General features: G+C 33.9%; 1 protein-coding gene across 1 annotated transcript in view; it reads left to right on the forward strand.

The window, feature by feature from the left end:
• The first annotated feature begins 4454 nt into the window (after positions 1 to 4454).
• The window catches only part of LOC125818963 (disease resistance protein RPP13-like), a 45372-nt gene continuing 23482 nt past the window's right edge, over positions 4455 to 26344 (forward strand). The window contains exon 1 of the mRNA XM_049498470.1: positions 4455 to 4718. Within this exon, the coding sequence (XP_049354427.1) occupies positions 4463 to 4718 (256 nt within the window). The 5' untranslated portion in view covers positions 4455 to 4462. The remainder of the gene's footprint in view (positions 4719 to 26344) is intronic.

Raw genomic sequence — 26344 nt, forward strand, 5'->3', positions numbered from 1 at the left:
GAATATGAATCTCCATTTGCGAAAATATGTTTGGAAACTGGAATTATCCATCAAACGACTTCTCCTTATTCACCACAATCTAATGGCATTGCAGAAAGAAAAAGTTGAACTTTGAAGGAAATGATGAATTCCTTACTTATAAGTTCAAGTTTACCACAAAACTAGTGGGGGGAAGCTATCCTTACAGCAAATTCAATACTCAATAAAGTGCCTCATAGCAAGACACAATTTATTCCGTATGAAAAATGGAAAGGAAAGAAGCCCAACTTGAAATATTTCAAAGTGTGGAGGTGTCTAGCAAAAGTCAAGTTCCTATACCCAAAAGGTTGAAAATAGGACCAAAGACTGTGGACTGTGTGTTTATTGGATATACTATAAATAGTAAAGTATGTCGATTTTTGGTTCATAAATATGAACATCCAGATATTCATGACAATACGACAATTGAATCAGATAATGTTAAATTCTTCGAACATATTTATCCGTATAAAGCTAGATTTGAAGAGTCTAGTGGGGGGGGGGGGGGGGTGTCTAAACAACCTCAAGATGAACCAAAGGAAAATATACAAAATAAAGAAAATTCAAGGCGTAGTAAGCGTCAAAGGACTGCTACTTCCTTCGAATAAGATTTTGTAACATTTCTCATTGATAATGAGCCTCAAACCTTCCAAAAAGCAATATACTCTGCGGATTCATCTTTTTGGAAAGAAGCTATCAATAGTGAGATTGAATCAATCTTGAATAACCATACTTGGGAGTTGATTGATCTTCCTCCGGGAAATAAGCCTTTAGGATCAAAATGGACCTTTAAAAGGAAAATAAAGGTTGATGGTACTATTGACAAGTACAAGGCAAGACTCGTAGTCAAATGCTTCAAACAAAAAGAAGGCCTTGATTACTTTGATACATACTCGTCAGTGACAAAGATTACATCTATTCGGATGTTAGTTGCATTAGCAGTATATGATCTTGAAATCCATCAAATGAATGTAAAAACAACTTTTTAAAAATGGAGTGTTAGAGGAAGAAATTTACATGGAACAACCCAAGGGGTTTGTAGTTTCTGGTAAAGAAAGAAAAGTGTGCAAACTTGTGAAGTCACTTTATGGACTGAAACAAGAACCCAAACAATGGCATGCAAAGTTTGACCAAACAATGTTGCAAAACATACTTAAAATTAATGAGTGTGACAAATGTGTTTACATTATGGACACTCCAAATCATAAGGTCATTGTTTATTTGTATGTGGATGATATGTTAATCATCAGTAGAGACTTAGCTGACATAAATGCTACTAAGCAAATACTTACTAGTAGATTTGAAATGAAAAACTTTGGAGTGGCAGATGTTGTATTGGGAATAAAAATTCTTCGAACTCCACAAGGTTTGGCTTTGTCACAGTCTCATTATATTGAAAGGTACTTGACAAGTTCAAGTATTTGTATTTCAATATTGTCAAGACTTCAATAGATGTGAGCATTGCACTTCGGAAGAATAAAGGTGAAAGTGACTCACAATTGGATTATGCGAGAGTGTTGGAAAGTTTGATGTATATTATGAACTGTACACGACCATATATAATATGTGCTATTAGTAAGTTGAGTCGGTACACGAGCAATCCCAATCAAACTCACTGAATGACAATGAAGAGAGTTTTAGGGTATTTAAAACATTTTCAAAACTATACTTTGCATTATGACAAATATCCAGCAGTAATTGAAGGATATAGTGATGCAAATTGGATCACCGGATCAGATGAAGTAAAATTCACAAGTCGATATATATTTACTCTTGGAAATCATCCAAATAGACATGTATTGCTCGCTCCACTATGGAATCTGAATTTATCGCTTTAGACAAAACGGTGAAGAAGTTGAATGACTCCCAAATTTCTTGGAAGATATTTCGTATTGGCCTAAACCAGTGACACTTGTATGCATATATTGTGATAGTCAAACTGCAATAGGTAGGGCAGAAAGCATGATGTATAACGGTAAATCTCGTCACATAACAGGGAGACAAAATGCCGTTAGAGAACTACTCTCTAGCGAAATTATCACAATTGACTATGTAAGGTCAAAAAATAATGTATCAGATCCACTTACAAATTAAAAGGCCTAACTAGAGAGGGAGTTGAAAGGTCATCTAAGAGGATGAGTTTAAGGCCTAAGACTAGTCAAGCATGATGGTAACTCTACCTAGCGGACTGGAGATTCTAAGAGCTAGGTTCAAAGAGATCAAACAAAGTTGTATTTGACGGTCCAACATTGTCAAATAATCTAACCCATTCTCATGATAAAGACAATATTTAGTAACCAAGGATAAATCTTATATCGACGTTTTTTTAATGGTTTCTAAGTTTGGCAAGGCATGACCAAATAGTTTCTCTACGGGAGTAGACATTTAGGAATCACCTATGTGGGAGTGAAGTGGAAGCCACTTCAAGGAGAATGTTTGTAAAGGCTGATTCTCTAAGCTCTCATGAAATCAGGAAGTGTTCAAGGCTGAAACAAATAAAATCGTGAGAATCATAAATGGTAAAAGGCTACCTTTTCACATATCATGCATGAATCATTGTGCTCACCTATAGGCTATAAATATTTGAATCTTTCTCAGATATTGGTACAAGTTTTTGAAACAAGTTTACAAGAAGAAAAACACTACATAGTAAGAAAAAAAGTTTTTTGCTTTTCCAAAAATTTCAAGTGTGATTACAAGCCATTGAGTGGTTCGCTGGATCACAAATTTGAGGTACCACTATTTGTTTGTCGTGAGTCATTTTATCATGGGAGGATATATTCCATAACCTCGGGTACTTGAGGGGAATAATTTCCTTAGGGAAACTCTGAATTCAGAGGACTTGACTCTTCTTCCTTTCATCTTGTTGATTATATGAATTTTTGTTTTCAAAATTTATTTAACTTCATATTGTATATTTCATTATTTGTATGAAATTTGTTTGAAGTTATTTTGTTGGAAAAGCAGATTTTTCACTACGAAGTTTAACACTATTTGCACAATCTCCATCTTGGCCGTACTTTGTAGTATTACAATTCCTTAATTTGTCTTGCATTCGATATTGAAAATGTTTAATATACTAACCCTACGCTCTTATTGTGCAAGAATATAGTGAGGTGAAACATGTGGTAAATCCTTTCCATCAGGAGGCAAGATTATTCCTCAAAGTTACAAGATGAGGTGAACACAAAGAAGACTTATTGTAAAAATATGCATATAATTGCAAAGTTAGAATTCAATTGATATTCTGCAAAAGGAAAGCAACCAGCCCACCATCCATAAGCTATCCACATTTAATAATTTATTCCCAGATATTTCACTTTCAGCTCAATATAGAGTTAGATGTAAAAATTAATTTTACAAGCTGTCCACATTTAATAATTTATTTCCAGACATTTCACTTTCAGCTCAAATAGAAAGTTAGATGTAAAAATTAATTTTACAAGCTGTCACATTTAATATATACAGTTCATTCACATGCACTACATCCCTTTGTCCAGAATTCATATTCATAATTACAAAAGAAAGGAGCACGATTATTATAATTACATGCACATGCACAACTCCCTTGGTTAATCAATTACACGAAAAGACTTCTTAATGAAGTAAGAGTATTCCAACATCTTAACATTTGATGTTGTACTAATGGTAGGAGGAATATATGTTAGTATTTATAATAATATATATGAATTATTTATGTACTTATATATTTCGATACGCTATTTGATATTTTATTTATAAACACTGAATACCATACCTAATACTGAAAAAATTAAAATATATACCATACACTGAAAGCATAGACAATGTGCATATAGGCAAAAATCGCATTCACACGCCCATCTGACATAAATCATAGACAATGTGCCATGTGAGAAAAAAAATGTTTTAAGTGGCTCAAATGTTAAGTGGTAGAGTTATTCAATGTACTAGTTCTAAGTGAATTTGTAGAGAATTTTAAGAAACCGCAGATAACTTAAGCCTATATTTCTCTTTACTTAATTATATTCTCAACTAACAATGTCAATTGCCAATTGCCAACTGGTGATATCCTAATGGTCCTAATTAGTCTTTACCATTTTCTTCAAACTCCATCATCTAATGTACCACAAGTTGTGTAATGGTTGTTGAAGAAGCTTTAATTTCTTCTTTTGAATACATTTTAATTCAGTAGTCCAGTGCATGTTAAGTCACTTCATTCTTTCAGTTTTTATACATAGCTTTATGATATCTGTGGACCAATGTACAACATATATAATTATTACTTTTATACTTTTTCCCACGAGTGGTGTAATGGTTGTTGAAGAAGCTTTAATACATATTTCAACAATCACACAAGTGGATACTTTGAACTCACTATTTATGTCTATTGCTTCTGAGTGTATATCTCTTATCCCAATATACAGCCCCCTCTTTTCCAGATAAAAAATCAACACTTCTGAAGATGGCTGATGCCTTTGTGTCATTTGCAGTTCAAAAATTGGGTGACTTCCTCATACAACAAGTTTCCCTGAGAACAAATCTGAGAAAGGAAGTTGAGTGGCTGAGAATTGAGCTACTCTTCATACAATCTTTCCTCAGAGATGCAGAACTAAAGCAATATGGAGATCGAAGAGTTCAACAATGGGTGTTTGAGATCAACTCTATTGCTAATGATGCTGTTGCTATACTCGAGACTTACAGCTTCGAGGCTGGTAAAGGTGCTACTCGTCTCAAGGCTTGCGCTTGCATATGTAGGAAGGAGAAGAAATTCTACAATGTTGCCGAGGAGATTCAATCACTCAAGCAACGAATCATGGATATCTCTCGCAAACGAGAGACATATGGTATTACAAATATCAATTACAATTCAGGAGAAGGGCCAAGTAATCAGGTTACAACATTGAGGAGAACTACCTCATATGTGGATGACCAGGATTCCATTTTTGTTGGACTTCAGGATATTGTACAGAAATTGCTAGCTGAACTTCTCAAAGCAGAGCCTCGTCAAAGTGTCCTCTCCATTTATGGAATGGGCGGATTAGGCAAGACCACTCTTGTGAGAAACCTCTACACCAGTCCTGATATACTCAATAGCTTCGCTACACGTGCTTGGATATGTGTCTCTCAAGTGTACAACACAATGGATCTTCTTAGGAATATCATAAAATCCATCCAAGTTGCACTAAGGAAATTCTAGATTTGTTGGAAAGGATGACAGAAAGAGATCTAGAAATTTACCTTCATGATCTATTGAAAGATCGCAAGTACATTTTGGTGGTTGATGATGTATGGCAGAGAGAAGCATGGGAGAGTTTGAAAAGAGCATTCTCGGATGGCAAAAATGGCAGCAGAGTCATTATTACCACGCGCAAAGAGGATGTTGCTGAAAGAGCAGATGACAGAGGTTTTGTTCATAAACTTCGTTTCCTAAGTCAAGAAGAAAGTTGGGATCTCTTTCGTAGGAAACTACTTGATATTCGAGCAATGGTTCCAGAAATGGAAAGTCTAGCTAAGGATATGGTGGAAAAGTGTAGAGGCTTACCTCTTGCAATTGTTGTATTGAGCGGACTACTATCACATAAAAAGGGGCTAAAAGAATGGCAAAAGGTGAAAGATCACCTTTGGAAGAACATTAAAGAAGATAAATCTATTGAAATCTCCAACATACTATCCTTAAGCTACAATAATTTGTCAACTGTGCTCAAGCAGTGTTTTCTCTACTTTGGTATTTTTCCAGAAGATCAAGTGTTCGAGGCTGATAACATAATATGGTTGTGGATGGCTGAGGGTTTCATACCCAGAGGAGAAGAAAGACTGGAGGATGTCGCTGAAGGCTTCTTGAATGAGCTAATAAGACGAAGCTTGGTTCAAGTGGATTATACATTTTGGGAAAGAGTTACTAAATGTAGGGTTCATGATTTACTCCGTGATCTTGCGATACAAAAGGCATTGGAGGTAAACTTCTTTGACATTTATGATCCAAGAAGCCACTCCATATCCTCTTTATGTATCAGACATGCCATTCATAGTCAAGAAGAAAGGTACCTCTCACTTGATCTTTCTAACTTAAAGTTGAGGTCAGTTATGTTCTTCGATCGAGATTTTCGTAAGATGTGTCTTATAAACTTCAGGAGTGTGTTCCAACATCTATATGTGTTGTACTTGGATATGCATGTTGGGAATGTGTCTCTAGTACCTGATGCCATACGAAGTTTGTACCACCTCAAGTTGTTAAGATTGAGAGGTATCCGTGATCTTCCGTCTTCCATTGGCAACCTCAACAATCTACAGACACTTGTTGTCGATGCGGGTGGATACACTTGCCAACTACCCCGCGAGACAACTGACCTGATAAATTTAAGACATTTAGTTGCTCGGTACTATTCAAAACCTTTGGTACATATAAGCAAACTCACTAGTCTTCAAGTTCTTGAAGGTGTTAGTTGTGATCAATGGAAAGATGTTGACCCTGTTGATTTAGTCAATCTTCGAGAATTAAGCATGTTTGATATTAGCAAAACTTACTCCCTAAACAACATTAGCAGCTTGAAAAACCTTAGCACTCTCGAATTGTTTTGTAGAGGTGGTCAATTATTCCCATCCCTTGAATTTTTTAATTGTTGTGAAAAGCTCCAGAAATTGTGGTTAGAAGGGGTGATGGAGAAACTGCCTGATCTGTTTCCAAATTCCATCACAATGATAGCTCTTTTCTACTCAGGACTGACAGAAGATCCGATGCCTATTTTGGGAATGGTGCCAAATCTAAGGAATCTCATATTAGATGAAGCAGCTTATGAAGGAAAAGAAATATTGTGCAGTGATAACAGCTTCAGTCAACTACAGTTTCTCATTCTTGGTGATCTTGAGAAGCTAGAAACATGGCATTTAGCCACAAGTGCAATGCCTCTGATTAAAGGTCTTGGTATCCATGATTGTCCAAATTTAAAGGGGATTCCTGAGAGAATGAAAGACGTGGAGTTGTTGAAGAGGAATTATAATAAGTGGTGACGCTTTTCAAGAATATCTATATATATATATATATCTTCTGCCAAGCACTTGAAGAAATTGGTTATTAATTTCAGGGCTGTCAGTGAGAGTGGTTTTAGTGTTTGATTTCTTATTATTGTTCTAAGCTTTTTGAGTGAGTGTAATTGGTTTGAACATAATTGTTTTTGCTAAACATGATTTTGTGATGTTTTAATTAACTAGTTTTCGAACACGTGCATTGCACGTGTATACCATGCTAATTAGTATAAATACTTCTAAAATATAAGTGTACGATGTGAAAAATATAAGCTTGAATCAATGAACGGTGTAACATATTCTATCATTGCAAGACACATCATACAAAAATATTGTTATCAAGTGAATTGTTTTGAAAACTAATACTATAACGACTTCAATTATACAATTCTTATAATATATCAAGTATTCAACTTGTTAATAGTTTTTTTTTAATATGTTACAACACATAATTTAAATGTCGACATTATAGTTACAAAATATTTAATGCCTTAAAGCTTGCGCCTTCTTTTTAAGGAATAATACCCTCCACTTTTTTACAGATGCATACATATCGAGAACTTGTCGTTGAAGGAGAGTGATGTTTTGTAATAGTTGTAGAGAAATTCGATGAACATATGTCTTCATTAGGATGGCTAGTAGATCATTATCAATTTCATAGTATCACAACATCTAGATTTCAAAATAAATAGGAAAGCTAAGCTAATTGCTCAAAAATTTGTTCATGATTTGTTGAATAATAGAAATTTAAGGTATGGTGTATACACTTGTCGACTGTTTTGTCAATGAGGACATGGAGCTTGATGACAACAAAACCTTCTTCCTCTCTGCTAAGTTTGTAATTTCAAATAGAAGTAAATCAATAAAAATGTAACAAATTATTATAACAGAAGTATTGCAAACGTATCGACTTCAAAACGGAAAAGTCCTTGGCGGACAATCTGTTGACATGCTATGGCAATAGTTTTATTTTGTAACAGCTTAACTGGACGCAAATGCTATATTTTCTACTACAGCATATATCAACAGCAGTATAGCTAATAGTAGTTTATTTAATTAGACATTTGGAGATCATGTATTTTTTAATGTAAGGTATAGATTTGTTGTGTTAAAATAATATCTTTTTGGAATTCTGTATGTTTCTATTTTCTGGAAAGATTTATGGGTTAGATAAGAATGTCTGAAGGCTAAATTCCCTATATAGTTTAATTGTTCTGTTAATAAAGGAGTCTTTGTTGTTGATTTTCACTCAAACTGAGGTTGGGAAATAAATTTCCGAGGAAGCTAAATGATTGGTTAGGTATAGGATTTTTTCCAATTGCTTCAGCAGCTGGTATCAGTGTAAAACTTTCCTAATGTAAGGTATAGAATTGTTGTGCTAAAATAATCTGTTCATTTTCTTCTTGAATTAGGATTTTTCTATACTCGAAGAGAACATGCCATGTATATAATGACTTGCTCTTTCTGACTCTGGTAGGAATTTTGGTGTCCCTTGACTTTATCCCACCTCATTGATCACTACGTTACACCTTTGGACGAGCCTCTAAGAAACAATTGAAAAGTGCAACCAATACTTTAATTGAGTGCTCTTTCTGACTTTGTTAGGAATTTCGGTGTACCTTGACTTTATCCCACTTCATTGATCACTACGCTACACCTTTGGACGAGCCTCTAAGAAACAATTGACAAGTGCAATCAATACTTTAATTGAGTATTCATGCAGCTGTTTCTGTTTCTCAAGTATATGACGCTTAAAAAATGTTACCTGCAATAGCGTACACTATCACTAAACTTCAAAGTAATGCAGGCTAGAAGGATAAGTTCTTATGTTTTTATTGTTTGTGACCACCAGAAGCAGCACTCTTACTGTCGGGTTTTGGAACTGTTGGTAAATGTCTGGGCGTATGACAGTGCCCGACAGATGGCTTACATTAATCTTTACACAAGTGCGGGGGATGAGCAGCACTCAGTTGAGCATCGAAAAGGATATATGTGGGCAAAGTACTTCAACATGACATTGTTGAAGAGTATGGATGAAGACTTGGCAGAAGCTGCTGATGACAATTACCATCCATATGAAACATGGGTGTGGCCATTAATGGGAGAGATATATTGGGAAGGGATATATGAAAGGGAGAGAGAAGAGAGATACAGGCAAAAAACGGACAAGAAGAGAAAGACAAGAGAGAAACTACAGAACAGAATGAAACACGGGATATAAACAAAAGCCAGACTCGAAGAGAACATTCCATGTATATAATGACTTGCTCCTTCTGACTGGTAGGAATTTTGGTCTCCCTTGACTTTATCCCACTTCATTGATCATTACGCTAAACCTTTGGATGAGCCTCTAGGAAACAATTGACAACTGTAATCAATATTTTAATTGAGGTAATCCTAATTTCAAGGTGGTTAGCAAATTTAAAGTCAATGGGAATGTAGAATAGTGTCTGAAATTAGACTTGACACATGTTGGTCTTCATTTGAGAGTTTGTTTAATAGTAAAATACTATGGCAGCAGTAAGAAAACAACCCGTCAACCTACTTTCATATAAGACCATCTAAAAGCTATCAAGTAAAAGTGATCGGTGCGAGGAAACTAAGGGTGTAAATATATTTTCGATTAGCATCAAAATAGAGCAAAAACAAAGCGTTCATATAAGACCGTCTAAAAGCTATCAAGTAAAACTGATCGCAATGTGCGAGGAAACTAAGGGTGTAAATATATTTTCAATTAGCATCAAAACAGAGCAGAACCAAAGCGTCAAGGTCAGGAAAGTAGATTAACCTTAAGAAAGCGCCCTCGCCTATTGTCCCCTACAGCAAAGTAAAACACCTGCAGTGTTTAAAAACCACAAAACAACATTTAACAGAAGTTAATGATTAAAAGTTAAAAAAAACAATCGAGAAGATAAAAAGGAACTGAAGACTGCATAAACTCCAATATATGTTTTCCATCACGGGTTGTTCATATCATCCTAGATAAAACTTTCTACAATAGGACGTGTCACGGCCGGGATTGAATACAGTCGGCCATTCAGGCCAAAGTGGAATGGGACAACTGGAATCATATTTCAGGTATCTTTTAACAACCACCTGTTTTTGCATTGCAAATTAACTTCACAGATCGCTCACTATTTCTAAGTCCTGCAGAAACAAACTGGTCTATGCCAGAACATATTGCTGATTTATTGAGCTGTTGGATTAGGATGGGTGGGAGCAAGAGCCAAAAGAAATAGTGGAAAGTAATCCCAGCATGCATATGGTGGACACTGTGGAGAGAGAGGAATTAGAGATGTTCTGCGGATAGGTTTAGTTCCATTCATAAAGTTAAATAGAATTGTATTATATCCCTTTTATTTTGGTGTAAAGAGGAATGTATAGATGAAGTTGAACAGATAGTAGATCTTTTAGGTTCCTTGCAATATTTTCTCCTAGTTTGTAATTCTCTCTTAAGGTTGCCAGCATGTCCTTAATGCTGAGGAATACGACGTTACCAGTTTTTATTAAAAATATATGAATTGTTGCAGTGAAGGAATACAAAAGGAGGAAGACTGAAAAGGAAAGTAGGTTCTATAAATCTACCAAGAGCTTCTTAGAGATGACTCCTCAGTCTCACGGAAAGGTTGCTTAAGCTTAATAACGTTGAGGATGCAACAAAGTAAACTCAGTTTGGTTACCTATTATCTGCTATCTTATTTGATAGTGCACATTACATGGACCAATATCATCTATCAAATGTCAATTCAGAGCCCATAAATATGTTGTTTTTACATTGGATGCGAATCCATTTATGAGTGTCCTTGATAAAATATATCTACTCAAAGAACTATGCAAGAAGAGATTATTTAAGAATTAATGCAATGGAACAATTCTGGATGAAGTTGGTTGCAATCACAATGGAGTATGTGGTGTTTACTGCTCCTTTTTGACATGTTGGCTTCCTTTTCATCCTAGTTCAGTTACTACTAAAGGTATTTAATGTCTATGTAGAATCGAATGTTATCATTTTGCTTCTCAACCAAGAGTGTTAGTTAGATGTAAAACTCTTCTAATGATCTGCTGATATTGTGGGGCATGCGGTAATTATTTAAGTTTCAGATATAATTACATGGTTATAGAGGGAAATGTAGAGATAAAGACCATCTAAAAGCTATCAAGTAAAACTGATCGCAATGTGCGAGGAAACTAAGGGTGTACATATATTTTCAATTAGCAACAAAATAGAGTAAAAGCAAAGTGTCAAGGTCATGAAAGTAGATTAACCTTAAGAAAGCGCCCTCGTCTATTGTCCCCTACAGCAAAGTAAAACACCTGCAGTGTTCAAAAACCACAAAACAACATTTAACAGAAGTGAATGATTAAAAGTAAAAAAAAAAAAAACAGTCGAAAAGATAAAAAGGAACTGAAAACTGCATTAACTCCAATATATGTTTTCCATCACAGGTTCATATCATCCCGGATAAAACTTTCTACTGTAGCACTATGCATACTTTCACTGAAACGACAAAACAACAACAGTGCACAGATAATGACATAACATAGAAGAATTCGCGGCATTATTGCCCAAGAAACTATTGATGATGTGCGAGCTTGGGATGGCTCAGCATGGTGATGGAAAACAATACATGGAACTGGACCAGTCTAAGCGTTATCATTCTTACGATCAGAATGTGCACTGGACTCTTTGATTGCCCTCTCCTTCGTTCATGATCACAGTTCTGTTGATAATTGACTGTAACTATTATGCAACAAAAATAGAGCAGGAAAAATATTTACCTGATAATGATGTATTTCATTCGGGCACTGAAAAGAGAAACAGATTAATGGACAATAATATGTTGTTGGAGACATTTATACAGATGAGTGAAGTATCTAAAAAGGTTTTGGAAGAACAGATAATTTAAGTAATGGAACTTGAGCGTTCCAGAAAGGAAGGTTGAGCAGCAAATATACGACTGTTACAGTGAACAGGAGGTATACGTTTCTAAAGAATTAAATTAGGGCTGACAGCAAATTTAATTTTTAATAAATTAATATTTAATAAATATTTTTAATAAATTAATATTTAAGTAATATTGTAGGGTTAAAACGGGAAATCAACTTTGGGGTTAGGAGGTTCCTACTTATAATAATATATGAATATGACTGAATGAATGATTGGTCTACTGTATGTTTTCTTGCTTATCCACATTTAAGACAATGCTTTATATGTTAAAATGAAATTAAAAATAGTATATAGTATCTCTCGTTCACAATTTAGTATTTTTTGTCTCTCTTTTATATAAACTAGTCTCTGTGCACGCGCAACACGTGTGTATCCCATACGTCAATAAGTAAAAACTCTCATAAAGTTAAATAAATATTATTTTAAAATGTTGTACCAACTTAACCTTAGTGAATCCATCTTACTATTTTCTTCCTTTAAAAAACAAGGGTGAATTTTGTCACGCCCCGAGCCTACATCCTGGGCGGGACCGGCACTCGGAGACCATTGCTGGTCCCAAGCGAACCCTTGGCCTGACTTTCTTTAACTCAGCGGAAACCTAACTCAACAGAATAACTTAATACAATGAAAGGTCATAAAAACAACCTAACTGATAAAATCTGGCCAAAAAGGCAACTCGAGTCTTAAAATAGAATATTTACATATATACATAGATGAGAGTCTCAAAACTAACTGACTGACTGTCTATGAAGCCTCTACAACACTAAGATGGATGTTGGGACAGACCCCACAACATCCTAATAAAGCAAAACTAAGAGAACAAAATAACCGAGTCCTCCAGAATGCAAAGAGGCTCACCACTGACTCTGGAGTGCTCAACTAGATCAACGGCGTGCTGGATGCTGATCCTGGGAACCTGCGTCTGCATCATAAGAAGATGCAGGCCAACTGGCATCAGTACATGAAATGTACGAGTATGCGAGCTGGACCGCTAAACATCAACTTAAGCTTGAAATGGATACAAAAGAGAACTTACCTTGGCTCTGTTCAACTCATGAATAACTGAACTCAATATAAAGCAATGAGACACATGCAATATATATAAAGCTTGCAAAACTATTTAAAACATGACGTCAAAATCATATTTATAATATCATGAAAATACCATGCTTCCTCTCAAAGTCTACTTGTGCAATGTATGAATGAAGTCCTATACCCCCATCCACACTAAGCAGAACTTCTCGAGGAACCAAACTCTTTTTACTGTAGGAGTTCTCTAACTGACAACCACCACTACATGTCTAAGTGGTGATACAACATCTTGTCCACACTGCCAGAACTGTCCTATACTTTACCGTCATTTATAATGCTATTGCTTATTGGATCCGCTAGCTTAACTTTCGTGATCATCTAAAAAGTATGACCCGAGAAATCCCATGTTTGGCTACATGGTTCTTATGGAGAGTTGAGTTAATATGAACTCGTGTCCCCAATTCGGTGCTCAAGACTACTCCCAAAAATACTTTAGCTTATAAGTGTTTTAAACACATCTTTCTTAGTTTGAGATAATTACTCAAAACTTAGCCCAAAGGCTCTTAAAAACTCTTTCTAAAAAGAATATCTCAAAACCATATTTTTAATATGATCATTGATAACTCGTGATATTCATACTGCTTAAACATTGATGGTATATCTAGAGACCATATTGTTTAAACATTGATAGCATACTCGATTTGTCATACAAATCATGTTTTAGATGTCACGCCCCGAGCCTACACCCTAGGCGGGACCGGCACTCGGAGACCATTGCTGGCCCCAAGCGAACCCTTGGCCTGGCTTTCTTAACTCAGCAGAAACTTATCTCAAAAGCATAACTCAATGCAATGAAAGGTTATAAAGCAACCAACTGATAAAATCTGGCCAAAACGGCAACTCGAGTCTCAAAATATAATATTTACATATATATACACAAAAGAGAGACTCAAACTAACTGACTGACTGACTGTCTATGAAACCTCTAAAATACTGAGATGGATGTTGGGACAGATCCCGCAACATCCTAATAAAACAAAACTTAAGAACATAAATAATTGAGTTCTCCGGAATGCAAGGAGGCTCACCACTGACTCTGGAGTGCTCAGCTGGATCAATGGCGTACTGGATGCTGATCCTGGGTACCTGCGTTTGCATCATAACAAGATGCAGGCCAACTGGCATCAGTACATGGAATGTACGAGTATGCGAGCTGGACCGCTAAACAACAACTTAAGCTTGAAAAGAATACAAAAGAGAACTTACCTTGGCTCTGTACAACTCACGAATAACTGAACTCAATATAAAGCAATGAGACACATGCAATATATATAAAGCTTGCAAAACTATTTAAAACATGACATAAAAATCATATTTATAATATCATGAAAATACCATGCTTCCTTTCGAAGTCTACTTGTGCAATGCATGAATGAAGTCTCATACCCCCATCCACACTAAGCAGAACTTCTCGAGGAACCAAGCTCTTTCTACTGTGGGAGTTCTCTAACCGATAATCACCACTACATGCTTAAGTAGTGATACAACGTTTTACCTCACATTGCCCAAGGACCATCCTATACCTTGCCGTGATATATGAAGCTAACTTTAACTTTTGCTTAATGGATCCACTAGCTTAACTTTCGTGATCATCTAAAAAGTATGATCCGAGAAATCCCATGTTTGGCTACATGGCTCTTATGGAGAGTTGAGTTAATATGAACTCGTGTCCCCAATTCGGTGCTCAAGACTACTCCCAAAATACTTTAGCTCATTAGTGTTTTAAACACATCTTTCTTTAGTTGAGATAATTACTCAAAACTTAGCCCAAAGGCTCTTGAAAACTCTTTCTAAAAAGAACATCTCAAAACCATATTTTAATATGATCATTGATGACTCGGGATATTCATACTGCTTAAACATTGATGGTATATCTAGAGACCATATTGTTTAAACATTGATGACATACTCGATTTGTCATACTAATCATGTTTTAGAAACTCTTTCGCAAAAACTCATCTTTTCTCAAAAAGAGATAGTACTCAAACTTCTCAAAACTCTTTTGGAAATCTCAGTTTCCTCTTCTTTTTTTTTAAAATGTGAAAACATTTATAAACTTCTTTGGGAATACTTAGTTCCCTAATAACTTTTGAGAAGTGCACTTGACTCTTGACTTAACTTGAAACTCTTGACTTAACTGAAAACTCTTGACTTGACTTGAAACTCGATACTTTTTACTTAACTTGGAGCTCTATACTTAACTTGGAACTTGAGCCTTAAAAAGAAGTTAAAACGTTCAATGAAGACTCTTGGAAAACCTTAAAGACTTGTTTTGACTTACTTACTTCTAAGCATAGTTGACTTGAAACTCGATACTTTTTACTTAACTTGGAGCTCTATACTTAACTTGAAACTTGAGCCTTAAAAAGAAGTTAAAACGTTCAATGAAGACTCTTGGAAAACCTTAAAGACTTGTTTTGACTTACTTACTTCTAAGCTTGACTTCACTTGACTTGGAAACTAACTTCACTTGATTTTGAAACTAACTTCACTTGACTTGGAAACTAACTTCACTTGACTTTGAAACTAACTTCACTTGACTTTGAAACTAACTTCACTTGACTTGGAAACTAACTTTCCTTAAATTGGAATCTAACTTTCCTTGAATTGGAATTATGAATTCAAGGTGTTTGATCACATGTTATGGAGGGATTCTTGATGTTTAGACGTACTTTGGAGTGTCGAAAACAACTATGAAACATAGGTATAATACCTAGGAACATGCATGAGAAAGTGGGAAGGAATGGAAAAAACTTGGCGTCCTTGGCGCTCTGCAAGGTGCGGGTCGCCAGACCTTGGAGCTCAGAAGATCTGCTGGGGCACACTGCTAGGCGCGGCGCCCCATAGGGGAAACTTCAGAGCCCCTGCTGGGGCGCGCTGGCTGGCGTGACGCCCCAGCCCCTTTTTCCCCGAAATTCAACTTTCCTCTCTTGTTTCTCCATCTCTAAACCACCCTAACTTCAAGGGTTTCAACTCCAACACTAAGGATCATAAAATTCCTCAACAAACAAGAGATTCAACTCAAAAACACAATCAAATCATGTACTATAAACCAACAAGAACTTCCAACAACTTCAACAACACAAACCAACAACACCAACACCAACAACACAACCCAACAACTTCAACAACATGACCAATATTTTTTCAAAAATAAAACGAGTTTGGTGTGTGGGGGAAAGGATCAACCCATCACTAAGAACTCACATACCTTGATAGGGATCACCCCCGACGAAATCCACGATGATCTCCTTGCTTGATCTTCCCATTCTCCTCTTCTTCTTTCTCTCTTATCTTCCAAGCCCTAACTCTCACTCTTACTCTCACTCTTTAAAATGGGACAAAAATGATCCAAACATCAGTCTAACACCTCAATATAACCCAAAGAAATGATTAGGAAAAAGACCAAAATACCCTTAAAATTTCTGAACGGATCCCCTGCCAACTACCCAACTTTCAAAGGGCATAACTCACTCATACGAACTCGGAATCGAGCAAACTCGACGGAGTTGGAAAGATCATTCCAAGGGATTTCCAGACATAACTGGAAATTCGCCTAAATCATTCTGAGTTACGACTACTCAAAGTTGACCAAAAACTCACCTTTTTTTCCATACTTAGCCAAATTTCCAGATTTTTGAATTCTTTCCAAAAATGACTATTTCCAATTCAACTCTTCTTGGAACTCAATGTGCTACATCTAGGGACCTTAACTTAATACTCAAGAAATTTTTTTATTCCTCGTTAAAATCTCACTCCACATGAAGGACGGCTCGAGTCTTAGTTCGAAAAATTCTCTAGGGTGTTACATTAGAAACTCTTTCGCAAAAACTCATCTTTTCTCAAAAAGAGATAGTGCTCAAGCTTCTCAAAACTCTTTTGGAAATCTCAGTTTCCTCTCATCTTAAATGTGAAAACATTTATAAACTTCTTTGGGAAATACTTAGTTCCCTAATAACTTTTGAGAATGCACTCGACTCTTGACTTATCTCGGAACTCTTGACTTAACTGAAAACTCTTGACTTAACTTGAAACTCGATACTCTTTACTTAGCTTGAAACTCTATACTATTTGCTTGACTTGAAAATCTATACTTAACTTGGAACTTAAGCCTTATAAAGAAGTTATAACGTTCAATGAAGACTCTTGGAAAACCTTAAAGACTTGCTTTGACTTACTTAACTTCTAAGCTTGACTTCTAACTTCACTTGACTTGGAAACTAACTTTCCTTGAATTGAAATTATGAATTCAAGGTGTAGGATCACATGTTTATGGATGAGTTCTTGACGTTTAAACGTACTTTGGAGTGTTGGAAACAACTAGGAAACATAGGTACAATACCTAGGAACATGTATGAAAAAGTGTGAAAAGAATGGGGGAACTTGGCGTCCTTGGCGCTCTGCAAGGTGCGGAGCGCCAGCCCTTGAAGCTCAGAAGGCCAGTTGAGGCGCTCTGTAGGGCGCGGCGCCCCAAGGGGTGAAGTTCAGAACACTTCTTGGGGCGCGACGCGCCACCCCTTTTCCCCGAACTTCTTCGACTTTTCTCCTTCTTTTCTCCAACTCTAAACCTTCTAAACTTCAAGGTTTCCAGCCCCAAACATTTAGAATCATAAATCCCTCAACATACAATAGATTTCAACCCAAAACACAACCGGAAACATGCCCAAATCAACAAGGGACTTCAACAACACAATCAACAACATCAACAATACAACCAACAACTTCAACAACACAACCAATCTTTTCTCAATAATAAAAATGATTTTGGCGTGTGGGGGAAAGAACCAACCCATCACTATGGACTCACATACCTAGTAGGGATCACCCCCGACGATATCCACGACGATCCTTGACGAAACCTTGCTAGATCTCTCTTTCTCCTCTTCTTCTCCTCTTCTCTCAAAACCCCAAACTCTCACTCTTTTAAAATGGAACAAAACTGATCTAAAAATCAGTCTAACACAACAATATAGCCAAAAGAATTGGTTAGGGAAAAGACCAAAATACCCTTAAAATTTCCGGAAGGATTTCCCTGCCAACTGCCCAACTTCCAAAGGGCGCAACTCACTCATACGAACTCGGAATCGAGCAAACTCAATGGAGTTGGAAAGATCATTCCAAGGGCTTTCCAAACATAACTGTAAATACTCATAACTCATCCTGAGATAGGAGTTATGACTGTTCAAAGTTGGCCAAAAACTCACTTTTTCCCATACTTGGCCAAATTTCCAGATTTTTAATTCTTTCCAAAAATAATAAAATTCAATTTTAAGCCTCTTCATAGTTATTTCAATTTGTCGGATGTTACAAATTTATAGCATTATAATATTAGATCGATCTTGTGCATAACTTTAAAACAATGAATCAAACCTTCCAAATATAATTTATTAAAAAGCACAAAATGTCAAATCAAATGAATTTGACTCATTTAATATAAGGTAATCAAACTTAATCATTGTAGGACAATGTAGAAGTAATACTTGATATTTCTAACCTTATGAATTCATCGTCCTCAAAATTATTTTCAGTGTTTCTAAATAAAGTGAAGATGTCAAACTTTCTATACACTCTATTGTTAATCTCAGATCATAAATAGATTAATTTGAAAAAATATATTATTGATCAAAATCTTACTAACAAACAATAGAAGATGGAAATAGAGAAGAAAAGAAGGAACTTTACTCAAAGAGTAAAAAAAAGCATATCAATATTTAGTTAAGTTTTTCTTTTATCCCAATGTAAAATTCCCTAATATTTCAAAGAGTAAAAAAAAGCATATCAATATTTAGTTAGGTTACTCCACAAGAAATCAAACAAAAGAAGTATATTTTTGGTTAAATTATACCACATAATTTAAAAGAGAGAAGTTTTTTTTTTTTTGCTTGCTCTTTCCATAACGTCATTTTAATAATAAAAAGCAATTTAATATTTTTCAATAAGAAGATTGATCTTGCAAAAGTATTGGAAAGTTCAGCAATACAACTTTTTTCTTTTAATTTTTTTTTTTACTTTGCAAAGAAAAACATGTTATGATTTCTTATCCTTTTATGTTGATAAATTGTGTGTAGAATATAAACTCTAATAATTAAATACTGATGAATTGTATTTACACCTCACAAAGGTAAATTCTTATTTGAGTACTTACGTCGAGTTAATAAATATATACTTGATTTAAATTAACTTGACGTTTTTCTTGATAAATTATTTATTAAGAGTTTATTTTTTAAAATGAATTTTATTAATTATACTTTAAAAATATAAATATGACTATTAATAATCATATATAGTTATTTAATGATATATATAATATTTAAAAATAATTATTTGAATATATAAGCTAAATAATAAAATTTTATTAAAATATTTAGTATGCAGATAATAAAAATGGAAATATGTGGAAACTCAGTAAAGTCATCATTGTATACATGTCAATGTGTAAAATTAAATGGACCCCATTGCACTAAATGATAGAAGGCATAATTTGTAATTTAGTAGAAAAGTGTACGTTTTTTCTAAAGATGGTAAGAAGGCCCAAATAATAAGGCTGATAGTACAATATTTCTATATAAGTTGAACTTGCAATATCTTTGAGGACCATAATACCCTTGATCTTTTCACTTAATGCCTAGAAACAACCATAGTGAAAGTGTTTCCTCTACTACTAGACTAGATAGATATGACCCGTGCTAACACGTCCCCAATATGTCATTTGGATGTGGTTACTTCGATATAGTTTCTTTTTTTTTTCTTAAAAAAAATATAGCTTTCTGTTTCATTTTGATTAAAACTGGATGTAAATTCTCAGAGGATTCTAACGGCCAAACATCCAATCATGGATTAATACCAAAAAAAAATAGTTTGGACCAAAGAAGTTATATACTTGCGGTGTCAAAGCGTAAATGTTAGAGAATTATAACTGTCAAGAGTTGCATTATAGTTGGTATTAGTGGTAGCACTAACCAAACATGTAGATCGGACAATTAAAGATGGGATTTAGCCACAAGTGCCATGCCTCTAATTAAAGGTTTTCATATTAATAATTGTCCAAAGCTCAAGGAGACTCCAGAGACGTGAAGCGCATTTGATAATAGGAAAGCTAAATATACAAACAAATCCCAATCCTACATAACATTTCTTCATTTTATCTTTTATATAAATAATATTTGTGTTAAATCAACAGAGAAGAAGCTGTCACTTGAAGACATTTCTTTCAAACATGTTTTGAGAATTATTTTCTTTAGCCAAGGGTCTTTCGAAAACAATCCCTCTATCTATAAAGGTAGAGTTAAGGTCTGCATACACCCCACTACTTGTGGAACTTTAATTTACTGAATATGTTATTGCTATTGTTATATTATATCCCTAGGGAAACATACATGCTTGTTAGTAATTTTCTACTAAAAGGGGAGAAACAACTTTTCTCACTGTTGTTATCATACTACTTTAATTAATACTTAGACATGATTAAACTTTATATTTTTTTTTTCTAAAAAATTACTTTTCACTCACCGGCGGGTTAAACTGTTGGAAAACTATATGCACAGCGGAAGCATACCATAATCATACAACTTACATGAATAATAGACAACACATTGTTTATACTAGAACAAGTACAATCATGTTAGGGCATATAAACTTTCTGAATTTAATTTCAGAATTACCTCTTCAAGCTTGAGCCGATACCTTCAAGTGAATCCACAAGCTAGTCGACAATCTAAAAACTTCAAGCAAATTCATAAGCTAGTCCACAAACTAGACCACAGTTCTACGGTCTTCTACAGTGATCCCAAGTTCACTTCCGAACCCTCTCAATACTTGGGTGGACAAGTATTTTATGGAAAAAATTATCTTTTTCAAGGGTTAGAAGAATCCCTATTTATAGAGATTTCTTCTTAGTCCAAGGAAAATGAATACCATGTCTTTCCTTAGAATAGAAAGACATGTACATCTCCCTTTCCTTAGAAAAGAAAAAGTCATGTCCTTCTTCCTTTCCTTAGAATAGAAAAAGTGATATACTTCTCCCTTGCCTTAGAACATAGAAAGATACATACTTCTCCCTTGCCTTAGAACATAGAAAGATGCATACTTCTCCCTTTCCTTAGAATAGAGAAAGACACATACTTCTCCTTTTTCCCTTTACAATAAATTTTGAGTTCTAGATAAATATGGGCACGGTAGGGACCACATAATTAATTACCGAGGCTTCCTATTATGAAAATAATTCCAAATAATTAATTTGAATTATTCTTACCATAATAAATTACAAATCATTCCACTAGAAATTCGTAATTGCACTCCTTTATTTATATTTCAAAATTCCCCATTAGACACATATGTAATTCCCTATGTTAAGATTACAGATACTAAACAATAAATTAAATTACTGACGAACTTAATTCAATGATCAATTTCCTTTAGAGCATTGCTTAACTTATTTCATGTATCGGATTCTTAAATCCACTTGCAAGGTTTGACACGATGAAAACTTTTAAGCTTCTCAAAAAGGCATATCATCAATCTCTATATTGAGAGATGGATTCCATCAACTAACTTATTATTTCACCAATATATATTATCATCATCCAATCTACCAGGAATATTGACCCATATTAGAATCTCACCTTTTAATTAATCAAAACGATGATTAACATATACAGATCATAATAGTTATATCAGGATTAAGAATATAAGTACATTTAATAGTTTAGAGAATATGCTTTTGTCAGTCAGTCTAAAGCAACTATCTCTACTCGGTCCCGTTCAATACATACAAAATGCACTAGCACAAGAAGTTGGAGCTATACCATTCCCATAATCAAGATAAACTACATATAATCTTGTGCTACAATCGTACCGATGACATGTCCAATTTCCATCTTAGATTGTGAACAAAAAAACTTTATACTTATAAGAACCGATGATCTAATCCTCTGTGTATAAGCTTAAACTCTATACACTAAATGATCTACTATATAAGTAAACAAGCACCATAAACGAATATATGATCTATTAAAATAAATAAATAATTATTCTATAACAAATACTATATCTAAACACGTGGTTAATAGTATATATCCCAACATAAACATCATAGAACATTTTCTAAACAAATATTTTTGGAGAACAATATTTTTTTAGAAAATCATTTAGGAAGAAATATAACTTTCGTTGTACCAAACACGCCCCCATTGGTTTTTAACCAATGCATATGCCGGCAAAGAAGTAGTGCATTATATATATTACTTTCGTATTGATCGTCCAATTTTTGGCAGTCTTGCTTATATCTTGATTCTTGACTTACACTTTGTTTTGATGATTCATATATATTATTTTATAATGTACTAGTCTTGGCCACGTGCTTCGCACGTGTATACGTAACATATGTCATTACTTAATGTGTACTAAAAATAATAATATATACCTAAACTGCATACATACTCTTAAGTATTTTAAACCAAATTTATAGCGTACAACCATGGAATTTAAAGGTGATAGAAGGTGAATGAGATGATTATTCTAATTTCGACAATCATCAACTCTACATGTTTTTCCATATCTCAATTTTTTTTATCTTTTACTTGCTATTAGTATTCTTGAATTAATATTTATATTTAACCAAAATGTCATGATATAATGATTTTATACACTACTTTAATTATAACTAAATAATTGTAATAAATTTTCACCTTTAGCTCATTATTCTCTACTTTCCTATGTGTAAACTTTCTTTCCACGGTTCACAAATATGATCATTCAAGGATAAATGCACAAAAAAATTAAGTTGCTATTAATTTGGGATCCTATTAAATTTAGATAATGGCTATAATTATCTCCAAAAATCTTATATTAACTTTGTCATGGATTTACTCTTTACTATTAAAGATATTAATTTCTACACGTTAGCATTTATCTAAAACTCTTCTTATTGAAAATAAATTTGCTATTGATTTCCTATAAATATACATTAACTTTCATTTTACTTGACGTTTTTGTACATTAATGCTAAGAGAATAATGCATGTTGAATAAAACACAGCCCTTTTACAGGTATTAATATCTATCCAAAAACTTAAAATTATTTTAGTAATTCAACTTGTAACTTTGTTATTTTCTACTGTAGAACAATATACATACATACATATAGATAGATAGATAAAATATGAAACAACCAATTAGTTATTCTCATACTCAATTCTAATAAGTAATTTTCAAAATAAAACTATGTGGTTTTATTATTTAGAAGTATGTTTTACTATACAAAATAAATATTACATACAAAATATCCTATGTTTAAAGCAGTGAACCGAACTTGCTAAGGAAAATCTTAGTAGATTAGTTGGTTGGTTATCTGAACTTCCACCTTGTTGGAGAAGATTTGAGTCTACACATTGTAATCCTCTCCCCCATTTCCCCTTCCCCACCCCCAATTTTTGAGAAGAAAAAAGAAAACTATACTTGCTAAAGATAATTTAGAGGAAATCACAAAATGATGAATTTGATTATTAATGTAAATACATAGTTGGTATTTGATTTGTACACCTTCCTCAATATTCTTCTTCTCTCTTATGGATAAATAAATTGAAGACAATGAACCTGCTATGGCCTTTGTTATACTTTCAAGTCACGCAAACCATAGAAGTTGAAGGATCAAACACATGCCTTTACAAATATTCGAATAACCATGTCATTTAGATAAAAATAATACAAATTTTGTGCTTAGTAATTTATAATATAAAGATCATAAGGACTTCAAAAATCTAAAGAAAAGAGTATCATTATTAATATTAGAATAGAATAAAACCACTTAAACAAAATAGATGAAGACTAACAAAAGCAGTTCAAGCTTACATTGCAAAAATTTCTTGTTTTAGTAATATATTCTCTATCGCAAAAGGTAAACCTTAAAGTTTGTAGTTTTTCTTCTGCTAATCACATTTAACAGAAAATATTGTAGTACTAAACTATTGTATGCATATAACAAAACCACATAATATGCATAAATTCAAGTATGATTATAAAATATCAGATTATTTTTTTTAAAGCAGTGAAATTCAACTGATTAGGGGGTTAGAAAAGAACATTGCAATTAAATTTACATTTGTTATGAATCAGCCCCAGCCCAATAGGGATACCAACAAGGATATCACACAAATAGATATTGGGCCGAGTAAAAGCAATCGAGTCAGGCTTTCACAAAGGATTATTTGGGATCCAGGCCCATTTACACTTTGTTAAAAAGGACCAGAAGTTAGAAGAAGGGGAGGGCAAATTGTTGAGAAAATATCTAAGTCCTCTCATCCCCTTTCTATAGGTTCTTCTTCTCATCCCTTTCTTGTACTTGTGTTCTTCCATTTCTAGTTAGTTCTTAAATTCCTTTGTAATTTCAATTACGATTTAATGAAATAGACTTGTTGGTTGTTTGAATTTGAATTGAGTGGTCTTGTTATTGGGTTTGTTACACATTTCTTTCAATAGCTAGATAAAAAGAATCCACCTCAATCACAACTATGCGATATAGGATAATGTGCATTAATTAATGAATAATGGAGGAATATTAATTTATTTAGCTTCTGTGGTTATCTTCATGCATTAGGGGGAAATGGAAGAGTTATTACACTTATTAAATATAAATGTGATTGTCCATTTGTATTCATACCATGAATGTGCAGTAACTTTAATTTAAGAATCACTTGTATAGTAAATATTGTCCTTCTGTATTCATACCAATGTGCAGTTGCTTTTCTATATGAACTTGTATAGTAAATTTACATTTGTGTACAATAATGTTAAGAAATTATTGGCGGACTTAAGGCAAAGTATATATTATAATTAATGTGTATATATATTTTTGTCCATAAATTTATAATAATAGTATTTAAAGAAAATGATCGTATTTATTATAATTATTAATGTGTATTTATATTTTTGTCCATACTATTATGACTTTATAGGGATATTTTTGTAATCCAACTTTTAACTTGGAAGCTTTCCACTTATAATATAACAGTGTTTTTTGTGTCTGATATGAAAAGTCATAACCTTTTCGAGAACTCACAACCCTTTGGAAAAGTCACAACTTATTGAAAAAGTCACAATTCTTTGTAAAAGTCACAACTCTTTGGAAAAGTCACAACTCATCGAAAAATCACAACCCTTTGAAAAAAGTCGCAACTCATCGAAAAAGTCAACTCATTGAAAAAGTCACAACCTAAGTTAGGGATATTATAGTAAATTAACATTCAAGTTAAGAGTTTATGCTTTTAAGGTAATATAGATATAGATTATATTATATTATATGATGGTGTGTTGTATTGTATTGTACTGTATTTTATCTTTTTGATGAATACAATGTTTAGTAGAATATATTGTTTTTCGGTCACTACATGTTGTCACACATCGATAATTTGAAGGATAAACTACATGAAAAGTAGGATGCATGATAAATTTATTATAAAAAAATATGTACGGTAAATGATAAAACATAATTACTAGATAGTATTTGTTATATTATGAAGTTATTGATGATTTAATAAACTATGAGATCTGGTAGAGGTACCTGATCCCATGAGCGACAGACATACAAGACAGACAACATGGAACAACAATAAAACCGCCACAGCGGTGGTGATTGGTGAGCACGGGAAAAGAGGTGCATAGTTCTCAGCCAATGGAGTTTCACTAGGCTACGTTTATCCATCGTATATTGATCACTTTGATAAGAAATAACCTAGTTTTTTGCAAACATGATTTTTGAAATGCAAAAGTCTTCTCTCTCAACATTTATCTTCTGAGCAAGGAGGTTTCCACGTAAACATCCTTGTCCTTTACTTTAAGCATTACTTTCGATAATGTTCTTAACTTTGTCAAGGCATTGACCTATGGTGTACACATATAAGCTAACAACATTTAATACCCTAACTACCATTACCACAACCAATAGCATACGCTGGATTTTTCTAAGTTGTGTCACCATTTAAAGGACAAAAATGGCTCAAGAGGAAAATCAATGAAGCCTTTTGCTACAGGCCTCCAAAAATTTCATCGATATTTTTTTTTTTTTGACTAATTAGCTCGTTCTTCCAAATCAGTTGAAACTTGAGTTGTTAAAATTGATTTGGTACGTTTAGATTTTTTTAAATAATACCGCTCCATTAAATTTAGATTGATATTATGTAATATGCACAATTAGGATTGCGGAGAATTGTAATCAATTTAATGAATCCTAAATTATCTATCTATATATAATAGGAGAAGAAAAAGTGCCACGTGTCAGCACCAAAAA

The sequence above is a fragment of the Solanum verrucosum genome, unplaced genomic scaffold (genome assembly GCF_900185275.1).
Source record: "Solanum verrucosum unplaced genomic scaffold, falcon-dt-bn FXZP01000252.1, whole genome shotgun sequence".
In the NCBI taxonomy this organism is placed as follows: Eukaryota; Viridiplantae; Streptophyta; class Magnoliopsida; order Solanales; family Solanaceae; genus Solanum; species Solanum verrucosum.